General features: G+C 41.1%; 1 protein-coding gene across 1 annotated transcript in view; it reads left to right on the top strand.

Moving 5' to 3' along the window:
- stab1 (stabilin 1) overlaps nt 1-27,017 on the top strand; it is a 187,077-nt gene that overhangs the window by 57,532 nt on the left and 102,528 nt on the right. The window contains exons 20-30 of the mRNA XM_067998609.1: nt 1,671-1,769; nt 5,436-5,522; nt 7,119-7,230; nt 8,838-9,024; nt 10,304-10,397; nt 11,955-12,113; nt 16,133-16,228; nt 20,200-20,295; nt 20,447-20,494; nt 24,384-24,520; nt 26,822-26,933. Coding sequence (XP_067854710.1) covers nt 1,671-1,769; nt 5,436-5,522; nt 7,119-7,230; nt 8,838-9,024; nt 10,304-10,397; nt 11,955-12,113; nt 16,133-16,228; nt 20,200-20,295; nt 20,447-20,494; nt 24,384-24,520; nt 26,822-26,933 — 1,227 coding nt within the window. The remainder of the gene's footprint in view (nt 1-1,670; nt 1,770-5,435; nt 5,523-7,118; nt 7,231-8,837; nt 9,025-10,303; nt 10,398-11,954; nt 12,114-16,132; nt 16,229-20,199; nt 20,296-20,446; nt 20,495-24,383; nt 24,521-26,821; nt 26,934-27,017) is intronic.

Raw genomic sequence — 27,017 nt, 5'->3', positions numbered from 1 at the left:
TACAGGATCCTGGCCTTTATAAATAGAGGCATAGAGTACAAAAGCAAGGAGGTTATGATGAACCTTTATTAAACACTGGTTCGGCCACTACTGGAGTATTGTGTCCAGTTCTGGGCATCACACTTCAGGACGGATGTGAAGGCCTTAGAGAGGGTGCAGAAGAGATTTACTAGAATGATTCCAGGGATGAGGGACTTCAGTTATTTGGATAGACTGGAGAAGCTGGGGTTGTTCTCCTTAGAGCGGAGAAGGTTGAGAGGAGATTTGATAGAGGTATTCAAAATCGTGAAGGGTCCAGCCAGAGTAGATAGAGAGAAACTGCTCCCATTGGTGGAAGAGTCAAGAACCAATGGACATAGATTTATGGTGATTGGCAAAAGAACCAAAGGCGACATGAGAAAATACTTTTTTACACAGCGAGTGGTTGTGATCTGGAGTGCACTGCCTGAGGGGGTGGTGGAGGCACATTCAATTGTGGCTTTCAAAAGGGAATTGGATAAGTACTCGAAGGGAAAAAATTGCAGGGCTACGGGGATAGGGCGGGGAGTGGGACTAGCTGGATTGCCGGCACAGACTCGATGGGCCGAATGGCCTCCTTCCGTGCTGTAACCATTCTATTATTCTATGATTCTATGAAAAGCAGTTAGAGAAAGCAAAATAAAGAGAGGGGAAGAAATATTGAATTAAAAGACAGAGATAAAAGAGTCAAATAAAAAGTAAAAAAAGTTACATTTTTGTTTAAATCTCCAACAATTAAAATCGGAAGGAATGAGACTCCACATTTTTTAAAGTAAATTTTCAGTGCCAGAGAGGTTTGGCAGTCATTCAGACTTACCATGCCGTTAAAAGTTAGTTTAGACCTAAAAAACCCACTGTAGCTTTTTCTGTGTCGATTAGTTTGTTTCCAGCTGGACAGTGCAGCAACTTCACGCTGGTCCTTTCATTTCACCAGTGAGCTATGTTTCCCGCGCAGGTTTCAAACGAGCAGGGAACCTCATAGAGCAAATTCCGGATTTGCGCATTTGACTGCACATGCATGCTTGCGGGAAGTTGCTCTTCCATTTGCCCTTAAATAATGGCCAGCGGTGTTCAGCTGTCCGTTATTTTTGGAGCAAATTCCAGGCCAATGTCACTTCCAAAAACAAACAAAATGACAGCATTTCCTCTTCAGGCTCATCAAGAAACTACATCACATGACTACTATACAGAACTGTTCCATCTTCATAAGTGAGCTTCCACTCTTTTTTCCCTTCTAATGCTTATGTGGGGTGAAATCGTTCCAAGTGATGGAATATATTAATATGAAATTCTTTTGTCCGCTATTTTAACGAAGGTGTTAGAATAATCAGATTAATGTCTCATAGAAGAATTTCATATACATGTACTAATGTCGCACACCACAATTTCAGCCCATTAGAAGTTATAGAAAATAAACGTTAAAAACTGCAATAAAGTGCCTTCTGGTATAAAGAGCACACATAATTGTCACGGGGAGATTACAATATTTATATCATTTGTGAACCCGTTAACACAATTACTTTGCGATGTTACACAATGATCGAGTGATTGGGTTCACTCAGGATTTAAACGTTACAAATCACCTTTGCCCATCCGTTATGAGAGGTGCATGATTTGTACAGTAACTTTATTCAAACCTTTTGTATCTGCAGGAAACGTACGAACGAAATTGTGTGCATGATACATCAATTGATGATGTTATCTATAGTAGGAGCTCCGGCTGCGCTAGACACTGTAACCAGACTGTTGTTGTAAGTATCTAACATTGCCTCATGTCCACTGTAATGAATTAATGATTTATGGGTTGTACATTATTCATCTGCCCCTGTGTCTTTATGAATTACATGATTTGGTGATTTAAAACAGCACAAACATTTCAATAGCATTTTACAATGCAGTAAACCAAAAGTTATTAATGTGCTAGAACATTGTTACATGATAACCTCGGAATATTATGCTGACTAAAGTAAATGTGCTATTTTATATTTGTTGGAGCTTGGAGTATCATAAATGAGTTTTGGAACAACGATTATGAGGCACTGCTCATCGGAGAGTTAAGGAAGTTGATGTCCGGTCATTGCAGTGTTTTTATTGGCAGGTGGAGTGTAGTATAAAACGATAGTGCTGTTACTACAGAACACATGATTTCCTTTCAGTTTGTGATCAGTTATCGCTAGGTCAGGAGGAAAGAGCGGACTGCTTTGAATCATCAACAGCTGTTTCATTTCTATGAAAGTTATAAAATCATAGAATTTACACCACGGAAGGAGGTCATTAGGCCTGTCATGTTTGTGCCAGTGTTAGCTCTTCACCTGGAGCTGCCCACTCTAATCCCATTTCCTTAGCCTTTCTCCATATCCTTTTACATTCTTCCTTTTCCAATTCTTTCTTAAATCGTAAAGTTTCTGTCTCAATCGTCACTTGTGTTAAAACATTCCAAGGTAAATTTTCCAACAATCCACAAAAGGTGGAGAGCCTGCAAGTGGTGGTTGGCGTGGGAAGAGGGTTGAGAAATCGAGTTCCTGCCTGTACATATCCGATTTGCAGTGCACCCAATTTCTTCATTGACAATTTCAGGGCCAAAAATGAGGCCGCGCTTCCAGCATGCGCGTCCCTCACTTTAATTGTATATTTATTTATATCAGGCCCCTCGCCCGATCTTTGAACTGGTGGTGAGGGACTGCCCACAGCGTAGTGCTGCCCAGTTGAAATGGGTGCTTCAGGGATCTTGGGGTCTGTCCTGTTCAAGCAAGCCTCTTAAAGGTAGGTAGATATTGGTGTTATATGCAGAATTTTTTTTTGCATCTTCTGGTAAACGTTGTTGCATTTTGCCCCATGCATTAGTTGCTTTTGCTGAGAATTCTGCCTTTTTTTGTGTTATGGAAGGAATTGCTTTTCTTCAGTAAAGTGATGCACGTGCACGTGCATTTCTTGCCCGTTTCCAAATGTTCTGGCTGTTTCAGATGGGCCACGAAATGGAGGTTGAATGACACCTGAGGCACCGTCTGTATCCAAAACAAACCTGGGCTGGAGTTTACAGGTCCCCCCACATGTACCTGGATCAGGAGACTTACATTCCACCATGCCTCCACTTCCTTCTATTTCTTTTCTTAATTTTTCCTTCACTATCTTACTCCTTAAATGCTCTCCTATATGTTCTAATGTAAATCTCTCCATTCACCTCAAGCTTACTCTTTGGATTGCTTTGCCCCAGCCCTATGCTTATTCTTGCTCTCCTCCATCTTATGAGTTTAAATCCTCCTCCACTGCTTCGACAGCACCTCCCAAACCCGCAACCTCTACCACCTAGAAGGACAAGGGCAGCAGGGACATGGGAACAACACCACCTGCACGTTCCCCTCCAAGTCACACACCATCCCGACTTGGAAATATGTCGCCGTTCCTTCATCTTCGCTGGGTCAAAATCCTGGAACTCCCTTCCTAACAGCACTGTGGGAGAACCTTTACCACACGGACTGCAGCGGTTCAAGAAGGCAGCTCACTACCACCTTTTCAAGGGCAATTAGGGATGGGCAATAAATGCCGGCCTCGCCAGTGACACCCACATTCCATGAAAGGATTATTTTTTTTTAATCCTTTCAGTGGGGAGTTTGGTTTAGGCAAACTCATCTTGTGTGTTGGGCTTCCTTCTGCCTCAGAACTCATCGTAATGCCATAGAAATCCAGAACCCTCCCTTCAGCATCCATCTAGACATACACATGATGTGTCTGATACACTTCTCCCCAATTGGCCTAGCACATGACACTAGGAGTAATCCTGAAATGACTATCTGGAATCTAACACTTAACTTCTCACTCTCCCTTTGTAAGGCCTCCATCCTGTTCTTCCCTATGTCATTGGTTCCAATGACTTTAGGATGCAATATATCGCCAATTTAAGAATAACTTAATTGGCATCATTTGTGTGATGTGAGTGGGCAGCACCAAATTATACTGGTGTTCAAACTACTATGAAGGAGAGCGAGTGATTGGAGACAGAGGTCTGCACCTGCTCTCAAATGCATGCTTAGTTTGTACTTCACTGGATGATTATAGTGCTACTGTATTTCCCTCTGATTGCAAAGAGATGGTGGCACAGTCAGGAAATGTAAAAATCATAAACACATTTGGGGTAATTTTAACTTTTGGCGATAGTGTAAAATGGGCAATATTGGATCGACCGCCTGTTATATACCTCGCCCAATATCGACTGAAGTGTGTAACATGTGACCGATCTGTTATTACCCATTTTACACTATCACCAAAAGTTAAAAATACCCACATTCTTTTTAGAATGTGTTTATGATTTCACTAGAACTAGTGAACACAGGAAATCTTTCCATCATGTTTTTGATGTCACTAACATGTAGTGACAGAGGACATTTCTAAGAATTAGTTTAGGTTGTAAGCACAGCTCATGGTGTGGACAAACAGGATATGGGATCACATACATAATTCCCATGTGGCGTTTCAGTTTCAGACGGGTATTTGGGAAGGCAAGGAAGGGACTTCCTTAGAGAAACGGAGAGAAACCAGGAGGGCGAGTCAAGTTGGGCCACTCATCTAGCAACAGCACTTCATTGCCAGAAGCCTGGAAACAGGTTGCCTATCTACCCTCTTGGTGTGTATAATGGAAAATCTAAAGCAAAGAAATCAGCTGAACAGTGAGGGGAATTTTAACCCTCCCTGCCGGTGGCAACGGGGCAGGCATATAGTTAAATTGGCTGTGCAGACTTAACACACTGTTCCCGCTCAATTCTCATCCGTCGCCATCTTAACTAGGCAGCTGAGATGCCCAGTTGATTCAGGCAGGAGCCTCATTAACATCTGCTAATCGACGTCCTATGATGTCCATAGGACATTGTTGACATTTTAGTAGCCTACTGAGTGGGGCGCCCACTGTGGGCACCCTGTTCGGTAATACCAGGCGGGGAAGAAGAGGAGGCCCTCTAAGGTAAGTGCTAATTTTTCCTTAGTGGGCTCCACAAGGAAAGTCTGGGTGTCTGCTGCCTTGGGCTCTCTACCCTTTCCTCTCACAAAACGGCCTTGATCTCTGCCTTCCCCCACCCGTGACTTACCTTGGTGCTGGCAGGTGGCCTCTAGGCCCCACTATTTTGACTTTCTAGCTGTGTCTTTCCGCCTGGGTTCGGATGGGCAGCTGACTGACCGGATGTAAATGAGGCCTGGCTGTTAAAATCGTCCGAGGCCTCCCATGGAGATTTTCGGGTGGGAAGGCCATCAGCTCCCCCGTCCCCCCCAGTCTCCGGATTCCTGCCGGGAGTGAAAATCCCCAAATATGTTTTTGTTGGAGGGGGGAAGGGGGAGGTAACATTAATACACAATAAACGTGTTGTCACTGAGGAGATCTTTGTGATGCTTTAAAATGTGCTTAATCTGATATTTTTGTTTCTTTCTAGAAACGAGGATGCTGTAAGGGGTTCTTCGGCCCAGACTGCATGGCTTGTTTAGGTGGTTTTAAAAATCCATGTTATGGCCACGGACAAGTAAGTTTGATGGAGAATTCAGCCTATCTTTAATTTGCTCTTCAAATCCAGGTCAATAGAAAATGACAAAAGGTCGATAACAAAACTGTACACTTGTAATCTTTGTTAAGAAGGATGACTAAACCTGTTGTGAGTATCTACTATCGGCATTACGCACTTTGGGGTAAAAATGAGTCTGGACCCGTTGGCAGGTACTGCACAACCAACGCACAGGCTCTAAGAGCGATAAAAATCGATCCTCGGACCTCACCAGCATGTTCAGTGTGAGCTGACGGGGCTCCACGTATTCTGCGTTCCTCTGACTCCAGCCTCTTGTACAATACCCTCTCCTTTCACCCCACCGTTGGTGGCTTGGCCTTCAGACATATATGCCCTGATATTTACGAGAATTTAACGGCAGGACCACATTAAAATTTTTTGACTCCGTTTCCTGGCCGGCAGCTGGCCGGATTGAGAGGCTGGCTGTCTGTTGTGCAGTAAGGCCTGCGGCACCGGGCCACAGCCGAGGAGTGGAGAGGAGGAAGAAGTTCGCGGGTCGGGAATAGATCGGGTGGGGAGGTGGTGGTGGCCGTCGCAGGCCAGGGTGTCTTATCACAGGGTGGGGGTAGGGTTCTGGTCACGGGGGTCCGATCGCGGCGGGGGTGGGGGTGTCGTCGGATCGCAGGGAGGGAAGCAGGTTTACTTGGGGGAATGGGCAGAAGCACTCCTGGCCCACAAGCAGTGCTGGAAAGACACTCATCTGCTGGATCCAGCCGTTCTTGCCTCCCTTCAGCTGCCGGGTTTCCCGAGCCCTAGGAAACCTGGCCCACAGCCATTAAATTTAAAACTGTCCTAAAATTTGAGGTGCGTAATCTCATTAAAATATTTAAATGATGGACCCGCCTCTGGAGAGCAGGTCAGCCTCCGTCCCTTCAACCAGCCTCCGTTAAAACTGGAAGTGGGTGCATTGGAGGCAGGTTGGGGTTGGGTTTCCCATTTTTAAATTTTTAAGCCTCCTCCCTTCGCCCTTCTCCTGCCCGACCTGGGAGGTTAAAATTCCCCTCATGTGTTCCATTTTCTGAAATTCCTTTCCAAAATACTTCTACTTGTTCACCTCCTTCCTTAAAACCCATCTCTTTTATCAAGCTATTGGCCACCCCTTCCTAATCTCTCCTTCTTTGGCTCACCTCTGTGAAGCACCTTAAAGCATTTTTCTATGTTTAAAGGCACTATATAAATGGAAGTTGTTGTTATGTTGTAAAAGATCAATTGGCAGTAGTGACAGTGAGCATGGGAGTTCCCCAATTAACATTAACTCCTCAGTTTATCTCACTCTGTGCGTGCATTGGGTGCCAAGTTTACCTACAATGACTGTACTTCAAATGTAATTAATTGACTGTGAAGAAATTTGGGACATCCTGGGGATGTGGAAGGCACCATATAAATGCAAGTTCTTTTCTTTATTTATCTAGATAAATCGATAGATAACATTTCAAATGTCTCACTTCTGTTAAAACTGCTGGAAATGTATAGCATGAAGGAGTTCACTAGAAATTTAAAGAAAAAATCTTTTCTGCAGGTTTAACACTAATAAATGATTCATTTTATTTTTCATAGTGCACTGATGGAGTAGAAGGAGATGGTTCATGCAAATGTTACTCAAACTTTAAAGGAATTGCCTGTCACATCTGTTCTGATCCAAACAAACATGGTGAAATCTGCGACCAAGGTCAGTGAGTTAAAAAATCACAATCGGTGTTAATGTGGGTTTGAAATAAAGAAAAATTGCCATGTAATTTACATTAATGCTTACATTCTTTTTTACTTTTACTTTTTAAACTTTATAAGAAATAGGAGCAGGAGTAGGCCAATCGGCCCTTCGAGCCTGCTCCGCCATTTAATAAGATCATGGCTGATCTGATCCTAACCTCAAATCTAAATTCATGTCCAATTTCCTGCCCGCTCCCCGTAATCCCTAATTCCCTTTACTTCTAGGAAACTGTCTATTTCTGTTTTAAATTTAAATTTAGAATTGTAGAATTTCTCTTTGCAATTAAGATTATATACAGTGCATAACTTTTGCTGACTAACTAGAGAGGAACTGATAGAAATAGATACCAGGGGGGCAATTTTAACCTAACTCGCGGGCGGGAAACCCTTGGGATCGGGTGGAATCCAGGTTTTACACCCTGCCCGATATTACTCTCCAATGGAGAGCAAAATCAAGCGGGGTGTAAAACCAGTGTTGCACCCGATCTCGACAGTTTCCTGACAGGCGGGTTAGGTTAAAATTGCCCCCTAAGACTTTAGTCATTTTAAATGGGCTAGCTGTGTAGAGTAGCATCGCATCATAATAACTTGTAAACTATAAGGAGGCATCTTCTGAGCATAGCCGTGTTGCCTCCGATTTTCTAATATGTGCTAGTGGTAGGCGACCCTCCCCACTGCTGGTACGTACAGTACTAGGAAAATGACCAACCCATAGAGCTCCTTTGACACAGATCTTGTGCCTGTAAAAATCAATAAAATGTGTTGTCTTCCAGAATAAAATCCAGTCCCTAGGCGAGTGTGCTGACAAACAGAACAAGTTTAAAGGACAGCAGCATAGCGTAATCAAGCAAAGGGACAAAGCCTTTCAAGTTCATTGAATTTGTTGGCCTTTTCAGATTACTCCAATTGTTTTCCTGGAACTGCCCATACACACATACTATAGATTTTATTCCATTATAGAACAAATTCTATTTTCTTTACAAATGCCGGTGTTAAAAATTGTACTTAATGTCTAAGACTCAAACATTTGGGATGTTAATGCAATGTATGTCCCTCAGCCTCACTGCCCAAGAGACTGCCTAATCACTTTCTGCTAACCAGGTTTGAACAGAGCACTGGACAGACAGTGGAGCAGACTCCACTCCAGATACAACAGAGCAAGATTTTAAACTGAAATCAGACAGCTACAATGTTTCATATATGTGGTAACATTCTGTTTCTAGAATCAAACAAATTCTTCTTCTTTGATCAGTTGCCTCTTCAGGCCAGGCAATGTAGGGGTAGATTTTTAACTTGGCGCACTGGTGTAAGAAGCCTTTTATAGAAACCGCTCGAGTTTCATTTCCATGAAAATCAGGCGGTTTCTATAACGGTGAGCTGATCTGTGAAGCCAGTTTTATACCTGGGCAGCAAGCTGAAAATCTGCCCCATATTCTTTACAAAGAATTACATCATTACCTTTGCTAACGACATACATTTATTTTGTTCAGAAAGAGTGAGCAAATGGGAGCATGGGGGTTGAAGTTGCAATTATACCTGCGATGTTAACATGCATCTCCTTTCCAGATTGCCCTTGCTTGCATGGTATTTGTGATAACAGACCTGAAAACTCAGGGATTTGTCAACCTGGTACATGTAAAGAGGGATTCGCAGGTAAATTCTGTGACAAGAAGACTGAGTCTTGTGGCCCGAGTGGTTTATCCCAATACTGTCATGCATTTGCTGTGTGTGAATACGATAATGACACTGCCAGGTAAGGAGAACAAGTGGCAAATTTCAAAATTATAATTGACCCTTCAGCATTTTTAACCATTGTTTGGTAGTTTAGTTCTGTGGACTTCACTGTATGAATCAATTAAGTGTATTACCACCGACATACCGATAACATATTGAAAATTTTATGGCTTCATGCACTTCCATTATAAATTTTTATTCCACAGTTATAATGGAAACTTCCTATGTAAACTTTTCATGCTGTAATGGCATCCTCCCACCAGTGATGGCACTATAGAACCTCACTTGTGCCTCTCCCAGCTTTTCAGCCTGTAATGCAGAGAAAGCCCTATTCTCCAAACAACTCTACTTTTCCGCTTCCTAAATTGCCGTAAGTTTAGTTAAAACTATAAATAATACTATAAAATCATTATTGAAAAATAGGGACAGAGTATATGACCTTAAAATGGCAAGTGACGTATACAACTTAAAATGAGTGTCAAATTCAAACTAAAGAGATAAGACTAATACCAAAACTAAAATTATTTCTAAAACAAGTGGTCTAAAGTGGCAGTAGTGCATGCTTGATGAGTTAGCCAACATGCCTTATTTGACATCTTTAACAGACAAAACCAATTAATACAGCCATGCATGTTTTATTAAACTCTTTTATTGATATAGTTATAATTATTGTCATTTCTGCATCTAATTGACAAGCCGGGATGTGAAAAAGTTAAAACAGTCAACATTTGACACATGGCTTCTTGCCTATGATCTCCGCTGGCCATCAACGGGAACACTGAGTGGAAGCAAGCTGCTTTCTCAAAATGGGACAACCCTCACCTTTCCCACACACTTCCTGTCACCAGTTCAGGTGCAGCAAGTGAAGATCTGGAAACATGATATATGCCGTCCTCTGTTGGGGAGTAGTGCAAATGGCGATGAGTTGGCCAATTTAAAGAAATGTCCAATAGCAACAATAAGCTTCTAATTGACTGCAGGATCCGTCTACTTGGGCCACTTCCCCACAGGGAATACCTGAAAAGTGGCTAATGGACTTAAAGGGACAGGCCAGGTTAGCAGCTAAATATTGTAGGGAAAATTCAGTGAGGCTACATTTCTAGATGAAAATGTATGTTGGAGATAGGGCCAGGTCACTATTGCCCCTATTGTGTAATCCACATTCATGTCTAGAAAGATTCCAGTCCAGAAATGCAGACTCTGCTCCAGATCCTAGACTAGTTGGAGTCAATGACTTGGCTGATCTGCTAGTATTTATTTCAAATAATAACTCATTTTAATTTTAATGCTTTTCCTAGATGTCTGTGTAAGAATGGATATGAGGGTGATGGGATTTCCTGTCAAGTAGAGGATCTTTGTAAAAATCCTGATCGAGGAGGATGTGCTGAGAATGTGAGCAAGGCTACCATTTCTGTTGCCTGTTGTCAGAAGACTGTATAACATCCCAATTCAACAACTTGTATTTATGTGGCACCTGCAATGTGCCATTAAAGAGTACAGGTTGCAGAGGTAAGGTGAGGCGAGGATCAAAAAGCACAGACTGGAAATTAGGACTGGACGAGTTCGAAGAGGTAAGGTGAAGTGAGACCATGGAAGGACTTGGAGATGAGGATGAGGATTTTGATATATTAGGGGACAGGGAGCCAATGTAGACCTGTGTGGATAGGGTTGATGGGTAAGCAGGACTTAACATGGGGCAGGATATGTGAGGGGCAGTTTTGGACAAGTTGGAGTTTGTGTATGATGGAGCTCGGGTGACTGGTGAGGAGGCCATTGGAGAAGTCGGGTCTGGAGGTCACAAAAACGTATAGACGGGGGTTTCAGTAACAGTGGGCAGAAAGCGGAATTGAATGTAAGCAGTCTTGGTGATGGAGAGAGTGTGGGATACTGCCTTTAAAATATTATCTCTTGTAATTTTGTTAATCTTTTGACATCTTTTACTAAATATATTTTTGTAATTTCTGGGTGGATTGATATGTTGGAGCATCAACACATGGTGTTACTATGGAGTGGGAATGGATTACATTCCCCATGCTGCTGCATTCTTGTTTTCAGCCATGTCACTCTAGGGAGAGACCAGATGCTTCCCTACACCAAAAATAAGATAAACTGAGGGGACAGTCATCTCCAGGCCACCCTAATACACTTCCTAGTAGCTTGTTCAGAACATTATTTTCAGAGGCCTGGAAAGAGTTGGTTCAAGACCCAGGGAGACCAGAGTAGGCAAAAACAGGTGGAAAAATAGAGGTGTTTACTTTCAAATAGTAATAACATAAGACCAAGGGTCCTTAAATTAAATTGTGAGATACCAACAAGCAAATGCTTAATGCATTTACCTGTAAGTTCCTTGTGCCTGCACCGACCATGGTCAAGGGTGCAAGAGGCAGCACTACTTCCAGACCTCTCCCAATTCTGTCAGGATTTGGACAAGAGTTGATGTGGGCAACTCTCCCTCCATAGCACCAGATAGTTTATTTATTTCATAATATGAAAATACTTTCTTGCATTGCTCATTTGTTCTGAATAATTGGAATATGTGATCTCATTTTCATTCACAGCACCAGAATGAAATATGATATTAAAATGCAAAGTTAGGATTTCCTTTTTAATCTATTCTTTTAACAATAATATTTACCTTGGCACAAGGCACAAAGTAAGATTGTTGTAGTTTAGTTGGCCTGGTGTGTGCAAGCTTTGAACTTTGTTATTGCTAATAGATCCTGGGCTATTTGATAGTATTCTGTTTTTCCATTCTGTGGTAAAATGAATAAATGATCCAGATTTAAAACTAACAATGGCAGCTATTTGCAACAATAGTGAGGCCAAGAAACCCATTGAGATTACAACTGACATTAGAAATGAATGTCCTAAGTGAGTCTGACGGGGGTTTTACAATGCTGCCGTAGCTAATGGTCTGACATTCTTTACATGTTTGTCTTTTTATTGTAGGCAGAATGTCTTAGTCTAGGTCCTGGGAACATAACCTGCCAATGCAACACTGGATGGACTGGAGATGGGAGAGTCTGTACTGAGATAAATGAATGCTTATTGAACACCCGAGGAGGCTGCGACGAGAACGCTGACTGTCAGTTCATTGGGCCTGCACAGGTACCACTTACTGGTTTATCTGAGCTTTCTTTTTGTTTTAAAAGCATAAGATAAACTGTCTTAGCAATAGAAAGCAATAGGCACTGATGAAGGGAAAAGGCTGTATGTGTCTGCAGAGGACAGTGACAGTTATGCAGTGGCCTGTTCTGGATCCCCTGCTGTTCATGCTATTCATAAACGATGAAGAGGGTATATAATGAAGAGGGGCCTTAAAGGAGTAAAATGCAGCTGACCACATGAGGAGATAATAGTAATTAAACTGAATAGGGCTGAAAATATATGGCCATTCCAGGGGACTGCATCTAGCTTCATCTGGAGACGCCGGAGTAGCTGGAAACTAAACTGGGACCTAGTAATATGTCGGCTCTGGGCCTAGTACTGAGGTTTCTGGAGTGGCCTTGTGGGGGTGGAGCCTCTACCTGCCCCTTACAAGGCTATTGAGGTAAGGGGGAATGATCAGGGCCAGGGACGGACACTCTGAATGTCAGAGTTCCCGTGCCCTGGGGCTTCTTGGGGATCTGGTAAATGGTCGGCACAAGTGCACATGACACGTACAGGCCGACCAAAGAGCAGTTATGGGAACCACCAGAGTTCCAGGCCAGGATGGTGGCTTAGACCTCTGAATACTTAGCCATAAAAATATTCACAATTTCACCCCAACTGAACCCATATAAATTATGGGACCTCTCCCTGACCCTGCAAACTTTGGAGGGGTCAGCATTGGAGGTCAGGAGTGGGCACATCTCTCCACTTCATGCCCTGTGAATAAATATATAAATAAAACAGGTGTCCAACATGAACGGACCCCGTTCCTGCCGGACAGGTTAAGTTAAAACCAGGGCTATCATTTCTGCAGCCTCCACTATTTCTCCATTTCCCTCAGGACCTTTGGATGTATCCCAGCACTTTGTCCTCTTTTAGCTTAATTAATTTCTTTAATAGCTTCCTTTTCATTTATTGCAATATCTCTCATCTCGCTTTTATCCAATTCAGAATTTATCTTCTTCCCAATATCCTTCTTTTTTTATAAACATTGATGCGAAATACTTGTTAAGTCCCTGCCAATTCCCATTTATCCTCTACTAACTCATTATTCTCTCTGAGCTCTCACCTCACATTTAAGAATTCCCTATTTGTTGAATACCTCATGGTTCTTCTTAGTAATTTTTGATATTCTCTCCTTATACTCCCTGCTTGCTTTACTTATCCCTTTCTTGATGTGGAGATGCCAGTGATGGACTGGGGTTGACAATTGTAAACAATTTTACAACACCAAGTTATAGTCCAGCAATTTTATTTTAAATTCACAAGCTTTCGGAGGCTTCCTCCTTCCTCAGGTGAACGTTGTTGGAAATGAAATCCTCGAAATGAAATCGCATTTATAAATCACAGAACAATGCTTGGTGATTACAGACAGTTTTTTCAACTGCCCGTTGCCAAGGCAATCAGTGTGCAGACAATTGTAAACAATTTTACAACACCAAGTTATAGTCCAACAATTTTTATTTGAAATCTACAAGCTTTCGGAGGCTTCCTCCTTCGTCAGGTAAATGTTCAGGAGCTCCTCGAAGCCTACGCATTTATATATATAGAACAATACATGGTGTTTACAGACTGCCCCTGCAACTGCCCGTTGCCAAGGCAATCACCGTGTTCAGACAGAGAGGTGTCACCTACAGAACCCCCGAATACACATTCAACAAAAAAACAAACAGGAAAAAAACAGGAGTGTGCAGACAGACAGGTGTTACCTGCAAGGTCTCTGAATATACAAATCACCAAAAAAAACCAAAAAAAAACAGTGATAGAGAGGTAGAAACATAGAAAAGACAGCAACTGACCCGTTATATTAAAAACAGATAACATTTGTTCGCTGGTGGGGTAACGTGTAGCGTGACATGAACCCAAGATCCCGGTTGAGGTAGTCCTCATGGGTGCGGAACTTGGCTATCAATTTCTGCTCGACAATTTTGCGTTGTCGTGTGTCTCGAAGGCCGCCTTGGAGTATGCTTACCCGAAGGTCAGTGGCTGAATGTCCTTGACTGCTGAAGTGTTCCCCGACTGGGAGGGAACCCTCCTGTTTGGTGATTGTTGCGCGGTGTCCGTTCATCCGTTGTCGCAACGTCTGCATGGTCTCGCCAATGTACCATGCTCTGGGGCATCCTTTCCTGCAACGTATGAGGTAGACAACATTGGCCGAGTCACAGGAGTATGAACCATGCACCTTTCTTAACCTTGTTCCATATTCTTGTCATATTAATAGACCCTATGTGGCTTCTTCTTTACTTTTAAATTTGTTTCTAACCTCATTAATTATCGACGACATTGTGAAACTTGAAAAACTCTCCTTTTTTAAAGGTATATATTTATTCTGCAACTTTGCAATCTCCTTTTTAAAACTATCCTGTTGTTGATCTACAGTCCTGTCTGCTAATTTCTCTTTCCATTTCACCTCAACTTGCTCACTCATCTTTCTAAAATCTGCTGTTTTTCAATCTGATACCCCTCTTACTATACTAACTTTTTTCTTTTTTCTTTGAACCTAGAGCCTTTTCGTAGTATGGTCACTACTCCTGAGGAGCTCACCCAGTTTGAACTCATTGACCCGATCTATTTTGTTACTTATAATTAGGAACATAGGAACATAGGAACAGGAGTAGGCCATTCAGCCCCTCGTGCCTGCTCCGCCATTTGATAAGATCATGGCTGATCCATATACCTGCCTTTGGCCCATATCCCTTAATACCTTTGGTTGCCAAAAAGCTATCTATCTCAGATTTAAATTTAGCAATAGAGCTAGTATCAATTGCCGTTTGAGGAAGAGAGTTCCAAACTTCTCCCACCCTTTGTGTGTAGAAATGTTTTTTAATCTCACTCCTGAAAGGTCTGGCTCTAATTTTTAGACTGTGCCCCCTACTCCTAGAATCCCCAACCAGTGGAAATAGTTACTCTCTATCCACCCTATCTGTTCCCCTTAATATCTTATAAACTTCGATCAGATCACCCCTTAACCTTCTAAACTCGAGAGAATACAACCCCAATTTGTGTAATCTCTCCTCGTAACTTAACCCTTGAAGTCCGGGTATCATTCTAGTAAACCTATGCTGCACTCCCTCTAAGGCCAATATGTCCTTCCGAAGGTGCGGTGCCCAGAACTGCTCACAGTACTCCAGATGCGGTCTAACCAGGGTTTTGTATAGCTGCAGCATAACTTCTGCCCCCTTGTACTCTGGTCCTCTAGAAATAAAGGCCAGCATTCCATTAGCCTTATTGATGATTTTCTGCACCTGTTCATGACACTTCAATGATCTATGTACCTGTACCCCTAAGTCCCTTTGGACATCCACTATTTTTAACTTTTTACCATTTAGAAAGTACCCTGTTCTATCCTTTTTTGATCCAAAGAGGATGACCTCACATTTGTCTACATTGAATTCCATTTGCCACAGTTTTTCCCATTCACCTAATCTATCAATATCGCTTTGTAATTTTATGTTTTCATCTACACTGCTTACAATGCCACCAATCTTTGTGTCATCGGCAAACTTAGATATGAGACTTTCTATGCCTACATCTAAGTCGTTAATAAATATTGTGAATAATTGAGGCCCCAAGACAGATCCCTGTGGGACTCCACTAGTCACATCCTGCCAATGTGAGTACCTACCCATTATCCCTACTCTCTGTCGCCTTTCGCTCAGCCAACTTCCTAACCAACTTCTTGCCTAACCAACAATTAGATCTAGCAATGCCTCTCCTGTTGTAGGCGCTGTACATACTACGACAGGAAAGAGTCCTGCACACATTTTAGGAAGATCAGAAGCTAACCTTTGTCAAGCCATTTGTGGACCACTTATGTTGTAAAATGTCTTGATTGTGTGGTTAGGGTGGAGCTTTAAATTGCTAGACTACTGCAATCTCAGTTTTTTTCTTTGCTCAAACCAATTTGATTTTTTTAGTGACACTAGAAAGGTGCTGTGTTTCGATAACCATCTTTTTATTTCATCCTATGGTATCAGAGTCGCTGTACATGCATGAGAGGGTATGCTGGTGATGGCAAGAAGTGCACTCCTATTAATCCATGTCTGGAAGAGAATGGTGGATGCCACGTAATGGTAAAAAATAATAGTTTATCATACTTATGTATTGTTCTTTCCTTGACCTCCAATATTAGTTTGTGGTTGTTCTGCTTTGATTCAGCATTCAGGATACTACATATTTATGAAATCACTTCGGTAGAAAATTTCAGTCCACCTGGGAGGGCAGAAAAAGACAAATTCAGTCAGGCTGTACTCTCTAGAGCAGAGCCTCACTAGACAGGAGTGTAGTTCCCAGAATCAGGATTATAGTCTTACAGGCTCTGGTGAGGCTCTTCCCTGAGACTGGAGCTTCATTAAATTTGCCCTAATGTGTGCAGTTCAGTGGAGCTCCAACAGTGAATTCCTGACTCAACTGTGCTGTAATGAGGTGATACCAAGCAAAGACTAGGTATTTTACTTATAGAAAAAGAGTGAAGATAGAAACAAGAGTTTCCACATAGCAAGTAGATCGAGAGCAGAATTGGTGGAGGCCCAGGGTGGGTCTTTGGTCTGTTGTAGGCTATATGTGACTATTTTCTTCCAGACAAGAGGACTTGATAATCTTAGCTATAAACCCCTATTACTGCTATCAGTGCTACTTTATAATCAACTAGCAGGAGCATGATTAAAGCAGAACAAGCCAGACAATGTTGCTTTTCCATTCCTTACCCCAATCTTTCATATGGACTCTTTCACTTTTGGTAGCACCTCTTCTAATGTTTGAACCAAGGGCTGATCTAACCCACCCAACAAAGCTGAATGGGAACAGGTAATAGACCGAAGCAACAAACTTTCAGTCTTCTGATGGCAGTCAACTATTCAGCAGTTTGAGCCACCAAGGATCTTAGCTCTGAAAATCAGTGACACTAGAAAAGTGCTGTGTTTCGATAACCATTTTTTTATCTCATCCCATGGTATCAGAGTCACTGTGCATGCAGGAGAGGGAATGCTGGTAGAATCAGAAAGGTTGGAACTAAGAAATAACAAGGGGCAGAAAACACTGGTGGGAGTAGTTTATAGGCCCCCTATCAGTAGTTATAGTGTTGGACAGAGTATAAATCAGGAAATTAGAAGAGCATTGAACAAGGGAAATGCAATAATCAAGGGGGACTTTAATCTTCTTATAGACTGGGCAAACCAAATTGACAAAAGTAGTTTGGGGGGTCAAGTTCATGGAATGCATTCGAGACAGTTTTCTAGAACAATATGTCGAGGAACCAACTAGGGAACAGGCTATTTTAGATCTAGTATTGTGTAATGAAACAGGGTTAATTAGTTTTCTTATAGTAAAGGATCCTCTGGGGTAGAGTGATCATAATATGATAAAATTTCATATTGAGTTTGAGAGTGATGTAGTTAAGTCTGAAACTAGGGTCTTAAATTTAAACAAAGCCAATTACATAGGTATGAGGGGCGAGTTGGCTAAGGTAGATTGGGAAATTAGATTAAAAGATATGACAGTAGATAAGCAACGGCGAACATTTAAAGAAATAATTCATAATTCTCAACAAATATACATTCCGTTGAGGAATAAAAACCCCAAGGGAAAAGTGGTCCAACCATGGCTAACTAGAAAAGTTAAGGATAGTATTAGATCAAAAGAAGAGGTTTACGATGTTGCCAAAAAGAGTAGTAAGCCTGAGGATTGGGATGGTTTTAGAAATCAGCAAAGGATGACCGAGACGTTGATAAAGAGGGAGAAAATAGAATATGAGAGTAAACGAGCAAGAAATGTAAAAACAAATTGTGAGAACTTCTACACATATGTAAAAAGGAAGAGATTCGCGAAAATAAACGTGGGTCCCTTACAGGCAGAGACAGGAGAAATTATAATAGGGAATAAAGAAATGGCAGAGATGTTAAATAAATATTTTGTATCTGTCTTCATAGTAGAAGACACAGAAAACATATCAGAAATAGTGGGGAACCAAGAGTCTAATGAGAGTGAGGAACTTAAAGTAGTTAATATTAGTAAAGAAAAAGTACTGGAGAAATTAATTGGACTAAAAGCCGACAAATCCCCTGGACCTGATGGCCTACATCCTAGGGTTTTAAAAGTGATGGCTGCAGAGTTGGTGGATGCATTGGTTTTGATCTTCCAAAATTCCCTAGCTTCTAGAATGGTCCCCGTGGATTGGAAGGTAGCAAATATAACCCTGCTATTCAAGAAAGGAGGGAGAGAGAAAACAGGGAACTATAGGCCAGTTAGCCTGAGTAGGGAAATGCTAGAATCTATAATTAGGGACATGGTAACAGGAGACTTAGAAAATCAAAATATGATCAGGCAGAGTCATTTTATGAATGGGAAATTGTGTTTGACAAATCTATTAGAGTTTTCTGAGGGTGTAACTAGCAGGGTAGATAAGGGGAAACAGTGAGTGTAGTATATTTGGATTTTCAAAAGGTATTCGATAAGGTGCCACGCAAGAGGTTGTTATATAAGATTAGGGCTCATGGGATTGGGGGTAATATATTAGCATGGATAGAGGATTGGTTGACGGACAGAAAACAGAGAGTAGGAATAAAGAAGTCATTTTTGGGTTGGCAGGTTGTAACTAGTGGGGTGTCGCAAGTATCAGGGTTTGGGCCTCAGCTGTTTACAATCTATATCAATGACTTAGATGAGGGGACCAAGTGTAATGTATCCAAGTTTGCTGATGATACAATGCTAGATGGGAAAGTAAGTTGTGAAGAGGATGCAAAGAGGCTACAAAGGGATATAGACAGGTTAAGTGATTGGGCAAAAAGGTGTCAGATGGAATATAATGTGGGGAAATGTGAAATTATCCATTTTGGTAGGAAGAATAGAAAAGTAGAATATTTTTTAAAAGATGAGAGATTATTAAATGTTAGTGTTCAGAGGGATTTGGGTGTCGTTGTACACAAAGCACAGAAAGTTAACATGCAGATACTGCAAGCAATTAGGAAGGCAAATGGTCTGTTGGCCTTTATTGCAAGGGGGTTGGAGTATATGAATAAGGAGGTCTTGCTGCAGTTATATAGGGCTCTGGTGAGACCATACCTAGAGTACTGTGCACAGTTTTGGTTTCCTTACCTAAGGAAGGATATACTTGCCTTAGAGGGGGTGCAACATAGGTTCACTAGATTGATTCCTGGGGTGAGAGGGTTGAGGAGAGATTGAGTAGAATAGGCCTATATTCTCTGGAGTTTAGAAGAATGAGAGGTGATCTCATTGAAACGTATAAAATTCTTAGAGGACTTGAAAGGGTAGATGCTGAGAGGCTATTTCCCCTGGCTGGAGAATCTAGAACTAGGAGACATAGTCTCAGGATAAGGGGTTGGCCATTTAGGACTGAGATGAAGAAAAATGTCTTCACTCAGAGGGTTGTGAATCTTTGGAATTCTCTACCCCAGAGGGCTGTGGATGCTCAGTTGTTGAGTATATTCAAAACTGAGATCGCTAAATTTTTGGACACTTAGGGCATCAAGGGATATGGGGATAGGGTGGGAAAGTGGAGTTGAGGGTAAAGATCAGCCATGATCTTATTGAATGGCAGAGCAGGCTCGAGGGGCCATACAGCCTATTCCTGCTCCTATTTCTTATGTTCTTAAGGTTCTTAAAATCTGATTTGTAAAAACATTTTTATTTATATTTCTTTCCCAGTTTTTGTTTTTATTCCCTTCAATGTCCCAATCATGTAGTCTGAACTACCATTCTGTGATCTACCAGTGCTTCTCTAGTAAAGAGTAGAGCTGTAGAAAGGAGGGGGCAGGTCCTGTTAGACCCCATCTGAAATTAAATGTTCTGGTATTACGTATTGCACCATCTATCACCCAGAACGGAGAAAGCTACCCAATAAGAGTAAATAAATGGAAATGAAAGTAGATCTTGGGATTTGAAACCTTGCTCCTGTGGTTAGGAGTCCAATACTCTACCTTAGAACCCTGGTCTGTCTAAATTTGATATGTGTTAAATAAAACCAGTTCCATGTGTAAAGTGTAATTTAGTATCATACATCATGAAAGTTAAATGTTTCCATCTCTAGGCTGAATGTGAACCCATCGAGAATGGAATTCGGAAGTGTACCTGCCCTCAGGGCTATGCTGGAGATGGGATTATGTGCTTTGGGGACATATTAACAGTAAGTAGAATAACAATGTATACACTACAGTAACTAATTCAAAAAAGTAATACTGTGAATTTTGTGAATTTTTTAAGTATCTCATTTGTATCTATTTGTACAGTACTCACTGAATTTGCTATTTTGAGTTTTTTCTTAATTTGTTTTGAAGGAGCTGGCAGCAAGTGCATACTTTTCAGGTTTCAAAGACTGGCTCCAGGTATGTAACCAGCATGTTCTACTTTTAGCTGCAAGCTACAAATAGGAACACGTTCTGAACTGAATTAAAAAATGTCTGTATTGCTTTGCAATTGAAATCCTTTGCAATTTTTTCCTTCCATGTGTTTATTATTTCTTGGTTATTTAAGATTGCATTTTGGAATATTAAAATGATTTGTCATATTTTGGTCAGCTTTCTGTCATATTGCGAGTTGCTAAATATCCCAGAGTGGTACCTCTCCCAGTCTGTGAATGGTGCTCTCTCATCCATTCCACTCCAATTACCAAAGTTCCCTGAGCGAGCCAGTGGCAGCTGGAACTCTTTTGGTCTCCTGGATTCCATAGGGGTAAAATTCAACTTTGCAGGGGACACAAAACGGGCGATAACAGATCGGCCGCCTGTTCTACATCCTGCCCGAATTTCTTTTCCATTGAAGTCAATAGAAAGGTGGTATGATGGTATGATGGTGAAAAAGCAGTGGCAAACATTTAAAAAGATATTTTATGACTCGCAACAAAAATATATCCCTGTGAGGAGGAAAGACTCCTCAAAAAGGGTGAACCAACCATGGCTAACTAAGGAAGTCAAGGATGGTATCAGGTTAAAAGAAAAAGCAAACAACATGGCAAAGATTACTGGTAAGCCCAAAGATTGGGAAAACTTTAAAAACCAGCAAAGGATGACTAAAAGAATAATAAAGAGGGAGAAAATAAATTATGAGAGTAAACTAGCAAGAAATATAAAAACTGACAGTAAAAGCTTCTACAAGTATATAAAAAGGAAGAGGGTAGCTAAAGTAAACATTGGCCCCTTAGAGGATGAGACTGGGGAAATAATAATGGAAAACAAGGAAATGGCAGAGGAATTGAACAGATATTTTGTATCTGTCTTCACAGTAGAAGACACTAATAATACCAATAATAGTAGAAAATCAAAGGGCAAAAGGGAGGGAGGAACTAAAAACAATCCCTATCACTAGATAAAAAGTACTAGCTAAGCTGGGTCTAAAGGCTGACAAGTCCCCTGGACCTGATGGCTTGCATCCGAGGGTCTTAAAGGAAGTGGCTACAGAGATAGTGGATGCATGGGTTGCAATCTTCCAGGATTCACTATATTGTGGAAAGGTCCCAGCGGATTGGAAAACCGCAAACGTAACACCCCTATTCAGGAAGGGAGTGAGACAGAAAGCAGGTAACTATAGACCAGTTAGCCTAACATCTGTCATTGGGAAAATGCTAGAATCCATTATTAAGGAAGCAGTAGCAGGACATTTGGAGACTCATAATACAATCAAGCAGAGTCAACATGGTTTTATGAAGGGGAAATCGTGTCTGACAAATTTATTAGGGTTCTTTGAGGAAGTAACGGGCAGGGTGGATAAAGGGGAACCAATGGATGCAGTATATTTGGATTTCCAAAAGGCATTCGATAAGGTGCCACGTAAAAGATTACTGCACAAGATAAGAGCTCATGGTGTTGGAGGTAATATACTGGCATGGATAGAGGATTGGCTAAGTAACAGAAAACAAAGAGTCGGGATAAAAGGGTCATTTTCAAAATGGCAATCTGTAACTAGTGGGGTGCCACAGGGATCAGTGCTGGGGCCTCAACTATTTACAATATATATCAATGACTTGGATGAAGGAATAGAGTGTCTTGTGGCCAAATTTGCTGATGATACAAAGATAGATGGAAAAGCAAGTTGCAGTGAGGACACAAAGTGTCTGCAAATGGATATTAACAGGTTAAGCGAATGGGCAAAAATTTGGCAGATGGAATATAATGTGGGAAAATGTGAAGTCATCCACTTTGGGAGGAAAAATAAAAAAGCAAAATATTATTTGAATGGAGAAATATTACAAAATGCTGTGGTACAGAGGGATCTGGGTGTCCTTGTACATGAAACACAAAAAGTCAACATACAGGTGCAGCAGGTAATCCGGAAGGCAAACGGAATATTGGCCTTTATTTCTAGGGGGATGGAGTATAAAAGCAGGGAAGTCATGCTACAACTGTACAGGATGCTGGTGGGACCACACCTGGAGTACTGCGTACAGTTCTGGTGCCCTTATTTAAGGAAGGACAAACTTGCATTCGAGGCAGTTCAGAGAAGGTTCACTAGGTTGATTCCGGGTATGGAAGGGTTGTCTTATGAGGAAAGATTGAACAGGTTGGGTCTATACTCACTGGAGTTTAGAAAAATGAGAGGGGCTCTTATTGAAACATACAAGGTGCTGAGGGGACTCGATAGGGTAGATGCTGAGAGGATGTTAGCCGTCATGGGGGAATCTAAAACTAGGGGGCATAGTCTCAGAATAAGGGGTTGCCCGTTTAAGATGGAAATGAGGAGGAATTTCTTCTCCCAGAGGGTCGTGACTCTTTGGAATTCTTTCCCCCAAAAAGCTGTGGAGGCTGAGTCATTGAATACATTCAAGGCTGAGTTAGACAAATTTTTGATCAGTAAGGGAGTCAAAGGATATGGGGAAAGGGTGGGAAAGTGGAGTTGAGATAAAAATCAGTTCAGCCATGATCTCTTTAAATGGTGGAGCAGGCTCGAGAGGCCGAATGGCCTACTCCTGCTCCTATCTCTTATGGCCTTATGGATGTATCCCCAATAGCACCAGAAAACTCCCAGACATGAAATCTTCTGTTATATGAGTCAGGAAGGCGATTTATTTCATAATCATTTTGTTTACCTCTTTGTGTTGCTCTGTGACGAGTCCGTCAAGTCCAAAGCGCTTCTACAGCCAGGAGACAAATCAATTTGTACCTAGAAGTTGCAAAGTATTTTGCGTTTTTGAATAGGCGCTTTTGAAAATCTTTCCAGTTAGCTGCATTCATAATTATCAGGCAGATCACAGGGATGCCACATCTTATTTTCCTATATCCCAGGTAAGTGTAGCATGCTTGGGAGGAAAAAGATGACTCTGGACCTATGGTTCCCAAAGCTCTCCACCTCTGGGGTGTTTTTTGTGTCATTTCTGGGTCTGTTTCTGGGACTAATTGATAGAGATTGATTGCTATGATTAATCAATAGCTCCATTATGATTGTATCATGTGACTACCAGGATGGTAGAAGGCAAACTAGATGGACCTTAGTCTATTTACATCTAGCAATTTCTATGTTCCTATGCGTTAATTTCAATGGGTGCATGAGGTATACCCTCCCTCCCTTTCCCCCTCACTCCATCCACCATCCTGGCCTGCAAGCAGCCCCTGTATTTTAAATTATGTGTCTATTTGACAACCTGATGCAAGTGTGAGAGATGCATATTTAATTTGTTACTAGTTAAACTTCACAGTGGATGGAAAATATATCATGCCGAGTTTTGCCCAGTTTTTCATTCTTGAAGAAATGGACTGAAGGTTCCATGGTCCGATGGGAGCCCATGTATAAAATAGACCATGGGCTCCAATCCAGGCCTAATATTGCTGAGAGAATTAGTGAAGGATCATCTAGTTTTGATGTTTTTTAATATTGAGGAGTTGCAGGTAATCTGTTCTGCAATCTGCCGTATTGTCTATTGCTCACCTGTAATAAACCTGTTCTGTAGTTTTTAACCTAAACCATGGTCCAATTGAATGTTTATTCTACCAGTTTCCAAAGACTAGGCAGTTACAATTGGGCAAGTGACATATCCAGTAAGCTAAATACAGTCCAAGGGTTTCTGTATGAGCACGCTACGTTACCAGAAATTGTAAAGTAACACTTCGGTTCATAAGGAACAAGGGTACATTTATGGGAATGGTGTTTGAAGCTGAACATAAGAGAAGCATCTGCGTAAAACCCAAAAATGTAGTAATTGCCTTATGATTGATTTTGTAATAATGTTTTTAGAGCATGAGTAGATTGCAAGCTGAATTATGTTCCCTTTGCTCTTTGTAACAGAAATCCTTGCAAAGGATAGAATTCCCTACAGGAACTAATCTGACTGTTCTCGTGCCATCAGAGACAGCCATAAACAATATGGATAAGACTGACATACAATCTTGGGAACAGCGGAACAGTCTACCAATCTTAGTCAAGTAAGATACCTCTGCAAAGATGGGGCTCTGTCTTATTTTCTTTTGTTGTTAAAATTCGATTGTCTGGTTTCCCCTAATGGTCTAATATGATTATCCAATGAGAAGCTGAGCTAAATATACCAGGTTGAGGCCAAATGTAATGTTCGAATTGCTGCCTTATTTGAGATCAGCTAAATCAGCACAGGCCAGGAATTGAAACTGGGAACTACTGCTCTGTATGGCTCAGTTCCACACAAGCCATCTATTTACAGTCTAATCCATCAGAAGGGCTAAATGATCTTTATCAACAAGCCAGGTGGACATAAAAAGTTATATTCATTGTAATAAAATCCCTGCATAGATTAGTTCACACAAATATGAGTGCTACGTTTTCTGCAGAAACTATGTACAGTATTGATTTCTGGGGGTTTCCAGCTTACTGTGTGACTTTTGACATACTAATGAGAATTTTTTTTATTTTGCATATTTTTATATTTTTCTTTCATGAACAGGGGAGAGACTTATACTTCTTTTCATGTGTGAAAAACACACTAGATCAGTTTTCCCTTACTCATGGTACATGCAGCAGTCTATTGATGGCTGCGCTATCATCTTACCTTCTCACCTGAGTCTTCATTCCTCTGGTGAATGCGCTAGATGTTCCTCATCTAAGCCAGACAGATTACATTTGTTGCTCATACACCTCCAACTAATTCACAGAGCACCACCAGTATTCTTCCATCTGTATGTACACATATCATATGTGATGTCATGCATCACATGTGTGCACATGCAAAGGAATTGTAGTGGGGGCTTTCCATGATCCGAAGGAAGTTGGAGCATTCAGGAAGAGTGACTAGTGCTGCCAGGATCACACAAGTAATATTTGATGATTGTTGACCACAGAGATTGGGTTTGTGCCAGCAGATAAATGTAGCAATCAAGCTGATATGCTTCATAAATCTGCAGTGGCATACAGTGGGTTCTGCAGCATTGTGTTAGATCCAATTATTAGACCAGAGCTGACACAATGCAAGTCTACTGCCAGATCACCACCTTGACAAAGTCTCACTCTTACTGGCTCAGTTAGAATAGTAATGCAGGTCTACACTTGATTTTAATGTCGTATTTGTAATTAAAGTAATAGGAAAGCCCAACTACAAGCTGAGTACATTAGGGCTACAAACAAATTAAGAAAACCTCCTAAATTTGGCTGACAGACTTGAACATGATGTAGTAATCAATTCTTTGACTACACAGGCATGAGCGTTTTTACTACTGGTCCAGCCAAAACTGAGACAATTAAACTGCTTTGCTGTCTATTCATGTATGTGAAGCTGATTCAGAATTTCATTTACTAGGTAGTTGTGACAACTGGGATTGTTAACAAAGAGTCACGAAAGGCCGAGTAACAATATATATGTGGCTACATCTCAAACTGATGCTGTTTTTCACTTGAATGAATTAGACCAAGCCTTGTAATGTACAGCACCCTGTTGACAAATTGACTATGCCAGTGCACTGAAGACATGTTTCAAACAATAGATTCACAGTTTTCAAGGAGACAAGTCTATTCATGTAGGGATGTCACAGACATGGTTATCTACATAGTTACAGCGCTAGTGCAACTGACTAATCTTCACAGACCCATATTCACAACGCACATCTTTGAAAATCAATGTTGCTTTTCAAGTTGACATATTTTTCAATTACACTTATAAAACTGACTAGCATTAGTTACTGAAATTTGTGTAATACTTTTTCACCAAAGCATTAGAGAGAATATACTTACTGTAATTTAACCATAGCACTTTTAAATGCCTGTAGCTTTTAATATGCATAATAAAACTTTCCTTGGAGGGAATATGAATTCACATTCACTGGCAATATAATAAATATAGTGAATGATCAGTTACATTGATGTGATGTGAAATTGATAAAACAAATAGCTGTGTGACATTTGATAACTGCAAGATTTAATAGCAATAATTCACAGTGGCAAAGTCAACATTTCAGCTTTATTTAAAGTCCTGTTTACAGTTATAATCAGGTCACTGATAGTTTAAACATCTCTATCCTCCTTTCTTTTACTGAAGAAGAGAAGGCAATGAAGACACACAGCAGACAACAAAGAGCACAAGATCTAGTCTAGTATTGTAAAAAAAAGATACTGAATCTTATTTTAGCGCTAATTATTTTCAAGCTTGTTACTGGTACTTTGGGCTTTCTGGAGCAGTGATTTTCAGCTCAGTCTCAGAAGGGAAAACAAAGTAAACAAACCAATTTGTAGCTGCTGTAATTCTAGCACTTGGTACCTTATAGGTCACATTTTCTTATGGGTGGACTTACCATTGATGAATTAAAAGAGTATGAAGGACAGAACTTATCAACGCTGAACACGTTACTCAGTTTGCCAATCAAGAGTGAAAATGGGGTAAGTTGATGATCTTTGCATTTCATGTTTGATGTGTGATGTAGTTGAAAACTCTTTCCTTGTAAGACTAATGCATTATCTAGT

Source organism: Heptranchias perlo, chromosome 17 (assembly GCF_035084215.1).
Source record: "Heptranchias perlo isolate sHepPer1 chromosome 17, sHepPer1.hap1, whole genome shotgun sequence".
Lineage (NCBI taxonomy): Eukaryota > Metazoa > Chordata > Chondrichthyes > Hexanchiformes > Hexanchidae > Heptranchias > Heptranchias perlo.
Note: the sequence above shows the minus strand (reverse complement) of the source record. Positions and strands in the feature narration are given on the sequence as shown.